This window comes from Seriola lalandi, unplaced genomic scaffold (genome assembly GCF_002814215.2).
Source record: "Seriola lalandi dorsalis isolate HSWRI2012SDOR001 ecotype SW California unplaced genomic scaffold, Sedor1 jcf7180002054389, whole genome shotgun sequence".
Classification (NCBI taxonomy): Eukaryota; Metazoa; Chordata; class Actinopteri; order Carangiformes; family Carangidae; genus Seriola; species Seriola lalandi.
Window position 1 is genome coordinate 3,798 of NW_019524942.1, and position 9,917 is coordinate 13,714.

The following is a 9,917-nucleotide window of genomic DNA, read 5'->3' on the forward strand; positions in this document are numbered from 1 at the left end:
CTAAAAAATGAAGCTAGAAACAACTTCCTGTCACATGAAATCTACAACATCTTCAGGTTGATTCAAAACTAGACTTTTGTATATTTGAATTCAAGTTGCTCTCACTTTAAATTCTTATATATATATATTTTTTTAACTTGTGAATTAATGTCCCAACATGTTTGGATTATTTCACGGGCTGATTTAAGTATAACCTAAATATTGTAGATGTAAGACATATCGGAAAACCTTTGATTTGCAGTGCTTAAAAAGGATGTTTACTTTCATCCTGCATGTGTGTGGGGGAGAATATCATTAGTGTGTCTTGGATCGCTCCTTTGAAAGTCCCCGGCCTTGTGGTCAGAGAACATCACAGGTTGCAGTCCACACAGCTACTGCACTAGCTTACGAGCTTTGACACTCCCACAGTGATGAGGTGGCGGACGGGGAGGTGATGCTGCATCTTTTTTTAACTTCCAAACCTCCGAGCAGCTTCAAACCAGATGGTTTGCTATCATTTTTTGGCGTTGTGATAAGTTGGATACATTCTGCTGCGGTTTGTGTTGATTTTGATTGGTTTGTTTCATTTTCTTTGTTCTGGCTGCTTCATTTCCTGTTCATTTGTGTATCTTGACGGCAGGTGTGAATGTGTGTGGGTGTGCAGAGACTTCACGGGCATGAGCTACATACAACTAAATGTTAGGCATCAGACTAAAAACTGTGCAGATGCCAAAAAAGTGAGTGCTCTTACATTAGCAGCAAAATCTTGGCTGTAATGAATTTCTGTGTATTTTCTTCTCTCATACCAAACTTGACAGGTTGCATGTTTCAGCCAAACAGTCGCAGTTCCTGTTTCCTGTTTGTTTGATCACTGATGCTGCTGAATAGCTCTCGCATTGCCTCCTACAAGCTGATGTATGTAGAAGCCGGAAGCTGTTTAGTGAGGCTCATTCATAAAGTAGAGGATCGTCGGCAAACTGTAACACATGTCCTATGACAAAGACTTAAATGCAATGAAATGATTTGTTACTGGAAGCCTGCAGGCACAATTTTATAAACGTTATTTAAACCACAGAAGTGTGATGAGGTAACCTTTATAAAGTCTGCCCCACACAGGTGATTCAGAGGAACTCAGTATATTTGTATTTAAGGAAACTCATTTGTTAAACCCTTCCCTTGAAAGCGTAACTGACATACAGGTTAAAAGAAAACCCTGTTCAGGAAGAACACCTCCACTCTTTAGAAGCTCTGTCCTGACCATAGACTGTAAATAAAGACGGATGTAGCCTCCGTCACCCATAGGTTTTCTGAAAAGCGGTTTTGAAGCTCAGAGTGAGCTGCTCCGCTGTCGTCATCTTGGCAGTTCCTGATTCCGCTGAACTCCCAGCTAATCCAAAAATGGGCAAAGAAGAGGGGCAAGCTTACGCTCTCTCACCTGTCACTCAAAGCAGCAATACCCTCAATTATACATAACTTTAAGCCTTAATAAAATGTAAACATGTGAGTTAAACAAACAGTTGTCATGAAGGAGGAAATTAACCTTAGAGACCAAAACCATTTTTTGTAGCAGGCTGTAAACATGTTTATATCTGCTGTAAAGTCTATGGGGATTGACTCACTGTTGGAAACAGACTCTAGTGGTCATTAGAGGAAATGCAGTTTTTGGTTCTTCAGTGTTGGCTCCATATCTCAGCCTCGGAGGTTGTCACCAATCACCTCGGTGAAACCTGTTGCGTTTAGTCAGCAGTTAGTCGTCCTCGCACGATACAGCTGATAAAATCTGCCAGCAGCAGTTGCCATATCTGCTCTTCCTTGGCTAGAAATAAGATAATAAATAAAAACCGGTCATGTCTCACCTCTAAAACTAACTGCATGTCTGCAGGTGCTGCAGTTGTTTATGGAAAGGCTTTTTCAGCTCTGATTATAACCCCTTACTTGCATCAAAGAGGAAAAAAGGCAGATGTGACACTGTGTGAATACAATTAGTTTGAAGCTTATGATTATGACGCCTTATAAGTTAGAGGTGTGATGTTTCAGAAATAAAACAGGCCCCACACCTCTACCTTAAGCAGAGTGTCACAAGGTGACAGGGGAGGACTTACTGGGTGCACCAAGATGGCTGCCTCCAGCTGCAACCAATCAGCCGCTCATTGACTCGCCCATCAAAGCAGATGTGCGAGAGAGAGAGAGAGAGAGAGAGAGAGAGAGAGAGAGACCCCGAGACCCCGAGACCCCGACCACCTGTGCTGGAGCCCTTCTAACCCCCGATTTCCCCTTCCTGCCTGGATGATTTGAACGCACCTGTGCCCATCTACCCCCCCCTTCTCCAAGACTTTTTAAACCCTCTTTTTGATCCAAATAAAAAGACTGTTTTAACTTTTTTAATACCTGTGTGCTGGCATTTGTGTGGGTGTGGTTTACCGACACAGACAGTTTCCGCCTGTCACACAGAGCATATATCAAGTAGGTGTCATCTTTCTTAAAATTTTGGTGGGTTTCTATGAAGCCAGGAAGTGGGCAGTTGCTGCTATAGGTGAAACTTTGAAACTAAGAAGAATACGAACTACGTTAGGACAAGGATGGAGATCACCTCACTCTGCCTCATGCTTTGTGAGCAATCTTACTTTTATTTTCTTTAAAAGATATCGCCTCCTACTCTCTATTTTCCCACTTTCTCTTACTCCTTTCCTTCTCTGAATCACAGTTGTTTTAATGCAGTTATGATCGAGAGAACAGGAAGAAATCATGTCACTGCTCAGATGACTGCTTCTCATTTCCCTTTCACCTGCTCAGTTTCCAGCCAGTTCGAACAGACTGTTGTGGCTCAGAGTCAGAATGAAGCTGAAAACATGTCAATGTAGGTTGAAATGGTTCAATTAAAGCCAAGTCTCTGTTATCATAAGACTTGGCTGACAGCAGAAACCAGAGGTGGAAAGTAACGAAATACATTTACTCGCGTTACTGTATTGAATACTTTTTTTTGGTGTATTTTTTAAGTACAATTTTAAAATCGGTATTTTACTTGAGTACATTTTGACTCAAGTATTGTACTTAGTTACTTTATAAATCCTAAATCCCTAAAATCAGCAGCTGCTTAAAGTGAACAAGAAGTTTGTAGACTAGGTTACAGGTGATTCAGGGTGTCACAAAACTAGTGGCCTTGATTTGCAGTATAACAGCTGTTGCTGGTGTTGACATGTATGTTGTAATTACACTTACATGTGTGTAGGTATTTCTTATTGTTATTGCACTTACACACACATGCCCTCTATAGCGCTCTTGCAGCTGTGCAGATGGCATTAACTCATTCTCCGATGGCACACACACACACACACACACACACAAAAGCATGTCTCCTCTGGAATATTGCTGCTCCTTTATGTCGGTTTGACTTTGTAGAAACACTTATGAGTGTCATCATGTGGGCATTACTTTGTACTTTTTACCTCTGTGTGTGTGTGTGTGTGGGGGGGAGAGAGAGAGAGAGAGAGAGAGAGAGAGAGAGGGTGAGAGGGTGAGAGGGTGAGAGTAAGCATGTTTAATGTTGTACCACTAAATGGATGAGCTCAACTAACTTTAAGCTGCTACTTAAACTGAACAAGAAGTTCAGTTGTTGTGAAGTTGTTGTTTTTGCACTTACATTTGTTACACTTGTTCTTTAATTTAAAAACAAAATAGTTTAGGATTTCTGACCCCTTGTCCTATTTTTACTACACACACCCCACACAAAGAAAGTAACTAAGTAACTTTTACTTAAAGTACATTTCAAATGAACTACTTTTTACTTTTACTTGAGTACATTTTCAGATAAGTACTTTTACTTCTACTTGAGTAATATTTCATCAAAGTATTGGTACTTCTACTTGAGTACAATATTTTTGTACTTTTTCCACCTCTGGCAGAAACTCTTCCTCTATTTATTTAATTAATCACAGTAAAGTTACTCATAAAACCTTTAGTGCCTGAACCAGACGGGAAGCTGCTCTGGTTGGACTGATTTCAGTGATAGTTTCTGTATGTAATTATCATCCTGACAGATACTGTATTTTATTTATTTATTTATTTTTTTTAATTGTATATCGTATTTATAAATGTACTGTATAATCTTGTATTGATCAGAATACAACATGACGCAAACAGCTTCCTGTATTTATTAAAAAATGTCTTTTAAAGAGAATTTGTAAGATCTCCACTGGGGATCATATGATACTGCATGTCTGACGCCACCTAGTGGACAGTTTGCATGTCTGCCTTAAAATGACAGTAAGCTGTTCTGGTCGGCCGGATTGTTTGTGCATGATGGTGCACTAAACAAAAATGATGGAAAGTTTTGAATCTACAATCACATCACTGTTCATCATTAAAAAGTGTTGCCTTTAAAACCAATGCTGGGTAAATAACATTTTAATGCCCCCTGAGGTTCTTATTGGAATGACTGTGAATGTATCACTGAGTAACGCATGAGGTAAATGCAGCTTGCAGGTAAGTATATGAGCTGCTTATCTACACGTGCGCAATAGTAAAAAGCTGCATGCTCATGAAAGTTACAGTTTTTACACTCCAGTTTTTTTTAAAAATGTACTTCCTGTTTGAACCCACAGCAGCCACGCTGAAGATCCATCCCAACAGACTTCAGTTCTTTTGGTACAACCCGCTCAGTCTGAGCTGCGCAGTGCCGGAAAACTCTGGAGTCTGGACACTGAGGAGAAACACCTCCTCTTGGATTGCTCAGCCGTGCAGCGCGGGCTGGGGAATATCTCACCAGTTGTCCTGCAACATTGACAACACCTATCCATTAGACAGTGGAGTGTACTGGTGTCAGTCTGAGCGAGGGGAGTGCAGTAACGCCATCAACATCACCGTTAACGGTAAATGTGCTTAGATCCTTTTTAAGTTTTGTAATTTGATTCTGACATTATTTTTTAGCTGTAATTCTCTGGAACAAACTACACGTCAGGATTAAAGTAGAGGACGTAAGAACAGTGAGAGTGTGGCTTTGTTTTTCAGATGGTGCTGTGATCCTGGAGAGTCCTGCTCTTCCTGTGACAGAGGGAGATGAAGTGATGCTTCTCTGCTCTTACAGAGAAGAAGACGTCACCGAACCTATGTCTAATTTCTCTGCAAAGTTCTACAAAGATGGTGTTTTCCTTGGGGCCCATCCTGCAGGAAACATGACCTTCTCTTCAGTGTCCAGGTCTGATGAAGGTTTCTACAGGTGTGAACATCCCAAAAGAGGACAGTCGCCACAGAGCTGGTTGGCTGTGAGCAGCAGAGGTCTGGTTATTCCCGAACATGAACTAGTTTGTTTGTTTCCTCATGTGAAAAGTGACAATTCAAATTAATTTGCTCAAAAATAAAGTTGGGAGCCACTGGTTTAATAAAAGCAAAACAAAAACTCAAGTAAAGAACCAGAAAATTCTCTGACCCTAGTGCATTAAAGGTTACACGTTTCCAGTATTTTATTTTGAAGTTTTGATATCCATAAGAAGATATATTTGTGGTTTTAAGAACCAAAAACCATCTCATGTAGTTTTACATCTCCTCTCTCAGGCTTCTCTCTGGAGCTCTAGTAACAACAGGTTGGTGAGCCAATCAGAAGAGAGGAGGCTCTGAGCCTCTCCTCTGATTGGCTGACTGTTTTCTGAGTGAATAGAAATAAAGCAGATATCAGATAAACACGGGCGGGAAGGGCTTGCGGCGTGGCTGAGAGCAGAGATTGCTTCGTTGTGACATCACAAAGTTACAGGATGAGTTTCTCTGTGGACTGAGTGTTTTGATAATAAAACCTAGACCTGCTTTATAATCAGTAAAGACATTGAAATGTACCTTTACACAATACAGAGCCTTCAACTTAAAGGTAACTAAAATAATGTTTGAACTACAGCAAAGATTCCTGGTGTTTATTTGTTGAAGTGCTTATGTTCGTAACTCGTGTAATATTTGAATGAAAACTGAACAAATGATAATCTCTGTTGGATTATTCAAATGTCTTTTTGTTTTTTCTGTCTTGTATCCAGTCACTGCTCAGCCTCCTCCTCCTCCTCCTCCTCCTCCTCCTCCTCCTCCTCCTCCTTTCATGTCTCTGCCCAGGCTGGTGTGTACCGTCCTGCTGATCACCCTTTACACTGTGCTGCTCGTAGTGTCTGTGAAGGTCTACAGAAAGTGGGCTGAAGGTAGGAATGATGAAGTTATGGTTATTGATTGCTGATTATTGAAGGCCCCTCTTAAAGGATTTATGTTCTTCCCTTTCTGCAGCTCGAGCTGAAGCAAGGAGAGAATCTGAACGTCTTTCAATCCACTGATCAGTCATGAAGAAAAAGAGCCGCCGCTGCTGTACAAACTGAATTGTATGCTGTGTATATTATGTAAATATGTTTTATCTTTTATTGATCAAAATAAAAGATTAAGCAAAACAGCTTTATCTAAAAATATTTCCAGCAGTTGTAAACAGGAGTAAGAACTCCACCGGGCATCATACGACTGTTTGGTGCCACCTAGTGGAAATTTCCATTCACTTCAGTTCAGTTTAAAAACTTTATTCGTCCCTCAAGAGGCAATTTGAGGCAAGAGTTTGCAAACAGAAGCACACACAGTCAATTCATTTGCACAAATATAAGCAATCCAAAACTACTAATTATTAGTTTTATATCACTGGCCAGTCCACAGCTGGCCAACGATGTCTAACACGTATCGAACCCTCACGTTACACAGTTATTCATACAGTTTTCATATTTTTCAAAAGTTTTCTGAACTTCCATACGCCCGCGCTTCATTTTGTTTACCATCCATTCAAGTCCAATCTCTGAAAATAAAATAAAAATAAGAATCAGTTTTACACTAACATAGTTTCGAGGAGACACAGTTTCTTGTCACTGGAAGCAAAACTGTTGCATTGCTGATGCTGTAGAAAAACCTTCACCTCCACATCTGTACTCGTCTGTTTGCTTGTGCAGCCTGTTTCACATGTCTTCACAATTCTCTGAATTTGGACTGAACCGGATTTTCTAAGGACATAGTTTCATTTCTCTCAATGTATAAAAAGATTCTGGAATTGAACATCAAGGACACAGTTGTAAACTTTATTGCTCTTTCTTGTAAAGTTGCAATTACAACATTATCTGTCATAAAGTTTCAGCTATCTGTGAAGAAAACTAAACATGACGGAGTCAGTGCATTAGTGTATAATGCCTCCACAGGATGAACATTTCCTGGAACCATGGCCTTAAAAAGGGGTTGTCATGTAAAAGGGGAACAAGAGGTTTCTGTGAAAGCTGCTTTGCAGAAATTCATGAGACAGACGCACATATGACACTTTAGGGGTCACATCAACGGGATTAGTTTCAGTTTGATGTGAAAATCAGACTCGCATATTAGTGATCCATCACAGTGAGCTACATGAATACAGATTTATAGCGGTTAAAGTAACATTATCACTGCATTTTAGAACTATTTGAGACATTAATACTAAAAGTCCAAACAGACGTTTCACTAAAAACCAAAGGTGGTGGTAAAAGAAAAGTCAGAGGATAAAGAACAAAGTGATTAAATCTTAAGCATAAAGTATAAAACAAGCTCATAGTGTCATGAATGTGATGAATGTGATGAATGTGATGGCAATCCATCTGATAGATTCTGAGATATTTCACTTGGGACCAAAATGGTGCAATTTCTAAACAAAACAAAAAACAAACATAACTTTAAATGTTTTGTGTGTTTTTGCGCTCTGTCATTTTGTTGTTTTTGTTTCCTACTTAACACGTCTGTAAGTATATTTAAAAAACAAAAAAAGAAAGTCTGTTTTGAGAAATGTGTGAATGTGAAACACGGTGTTGATGAGATCTGCCAGTTTTCTAAGAAAGCAAGCATCTTACTGGTGGTAAGAGCACACCCACTTTCATACATGGTTGAGTATAAATTCAGACTTCCTCCTCAGGCTCAGTTGATATCTGGGGAAGACGGTCGTTTCCACTAACACCAATTTAGCTGAAGGATGGTAAGTTTTTCTTTTTGCTTCTCGTGTTTATTCTGCATTTTATTCATCTGTCATCTGAATTTGTAATTTCAGTGAATAGAAATTGGCAGAAATTACAGAATAGCACAGATGCCATGTTTTTTTTTGTTTTGTTTCCAAGATGTATACAAATATAATATAATACTGTAATTTACAACTGTCCCGAATGCTACTTTGCTTACTGTTACTGCTCTGTTAATAAGTATATTCTGATATTTCTCAGATATCTGAGATTATGATATCTCATAATCTCGAGATAACAGAATAATTATCCAGTTATTTTGAGAAAACAAAGCTCCGTTATTTTCTCGAAATAATGGAATAATTGTCCTAAATACCCCATTACCTTGAAATAACGATGTTAACAATGACTGTAAGTAAATGCTTAATGTGAAGTAGGATCTATTTTTCTTTGAGTAGAGCTTTAGCCTTGATACAGAGAAGTGATTTATACAGATATTGTGAACAACCCAGTTTTAAAACCCTGTAAAAAAGTCTCTAACTCTACCAGTTAAATCCAGTCATGTTTATTTTGATTCTACATGCAACAGTCCACCTTTCACTGTAGTTTACATTGAAGAAAATCAACTTTTTTCTCTCCTCTGACCTATAAACAGTGTTTGGTGATGGCATTTCTGAACATGCAGTGCTTCCTGCTTCTCCTCCTCCTACCCATCGGTCCTGCAGTAACCGAGGTGGTGACATCGATGTCAGATTGTGCAAACTTTTTCCTCCAGCAAACACCACCACAGATCCCGGGAATCTTGGAGGGAGGGAGCATCCAGAACCAGAACGGATACAAAGCCATTTGCCAGACTCTAAGAAACGCCAGAACGTTTGTGACACTCTACGACACCAACAACAAGATTCCAGTGTTTTCTGCTGGCATGTACAGAGGGAAAGAAGCAAGTAGACCGAATGTTAATTGGAAGATAGAACCACAGGTAAGCTTTTTGATGGACGAAAAACTATTATTAATTTACCAGTGTAATATTGTATCTTTGGGTGATTTCTACATAATCATATGAGAGTAGAACATCAACATCCATAGTGGCAGTTTCAGAACTACAAAAGGTTTCTGCAGAATCATCTAGTTGAAATATATCTTTTTAAACTTTACAACAATACTGCATAGCTGAGACTGTAGGCTTAAATCTGCTTATGTTCCTATTATACTGGCCACAGTATTTTTATCCTTTTATCTTGAGATAACAGAGCTTTGTTATGTCGAGATAACCGAATAATCATTCGGTTATCTTGTGATAACCGAATAATTATCTTGTGAGAGCAGTGTTATCTCGAGATAACAGATAACAGAGCTTTGTTATGTCGAGATAACAGGATAATTATTTTGTTATCTCGAAATAACGAAATAATTATCCCGTTATATTGAGAAAACAAAGCTCTGAAAAGAGAAATAATCTATTTCATTATCTAAACATGATAAAAAAAAATATTTGTGAGTATGGCCTTTCTCTGATTCCACAATGAGTGCTCTCCAAATATTTTACACCTAATATTGTTGCATGTGGAGTTAACTTGAAATTATTATATTTGTGGAATTTATTAGCATTTGTTCATTTAATCTATTTTACTGCCGTCCAGCCCACATCAGTAATTTAGCCTTCCATTTATTACAGCTTGAGGACTTACGTCTCAGCCACAACATGGGCATTGAAAACAAAAAAAGGAGCTACAGATACCAGGCTGTGAATGCTGATTACAAGAACCAAACGTCGTTTGACAGAGGCCATTTATTACCAAGCTCTTATGGCTTGACTAAAAGAGATAGCGAATCTACTTTCACCCTGACCAACATTGTTCCCCAAGAAGGAACATTTAACAAGGGAAGCTGGAACAGCATGGAGAACTGCATCAGATGTGTTCTGGATGAATACTGCATCAACAACAACGGCCGTAAAGAAGG

General features: G+C 39.0%; 2 protein-coding genes across 2 annotated transcripts in view; both read left to right on the forward strand.

Moving 5' to 3' along the window:
* Positions 1-2,466: 2,466 nt before the first annotated feature.
* Positions 2,467-6,394, forward strand: LOC111657234 (Fc receptor-like protein 5). Its single transcript, XM_023409325.2, has 5 exons — positions 2,467-2,589; positions 4,581-4,847; positions 4,987-5,253; positions 5,997-6,152; positions 6,235-6,394. The coding sequence occupies exons 1-5, from the start codon at positions 2,559-2,561 to the stop codon at positions 6,279-6,281; spliced, it is 768 nt and encodes a 255-aa protein (XP_023265093.2). The 5' UTR covers positions 2,467-2,558; the 3' UTR covers positions 6,282-6,394.
* A 1,843-nt stretch (positions 6,395-8,237) lies between these two features.
* The window catches only part of LOC111657235 (endonuclease domain-containing 1 protein-like), a 3,079-nt gene continuing 1,399 nt past the window's right edge, over positions 8,238-9,917 (forward strand). The window contains exons 1-2 of the mRNA XM_023409327.2: positions 8,238-8,934; positions 9,631-9,907. Coding sequence (XP_023265095.2) covers positions 8,617-8,934; positions 9,631-9,907 — 595 coding nt within the window. The 5' untranslated portion in view covers positions 8,238-8,616. The remainder of the gene's footprint in view (positions 8,935-9,630; positions 9,908-9,917) is intronic.

What these genes read in the sequence shown, in the direction of transcription:
- LOC111657234 (XM_023409325.2), top strand. Translation starts at nt 2,559, where the DNA reads ATGGAGATCACCTCACTCTGCCTCATGCTTT. An exon ending in CTCACTCTGCCTCATGCTTT is followed by an intron (nt 2,590 to 4,580) that starts GTGAGCAATCTT and finishes TTGAACCCACAG; the next exon opens with CAGCCACGCTGAAGATCCAT. An exon ending in CTACAGAAAGTGGGCTGAAG is followed by an intron (nt 6,153 to 6,234) that starts GTAGGAATGATG and finishes CCCTTTCTGCAG; the next exon opens with CTCGAGCTGAAGCAAGGAGA.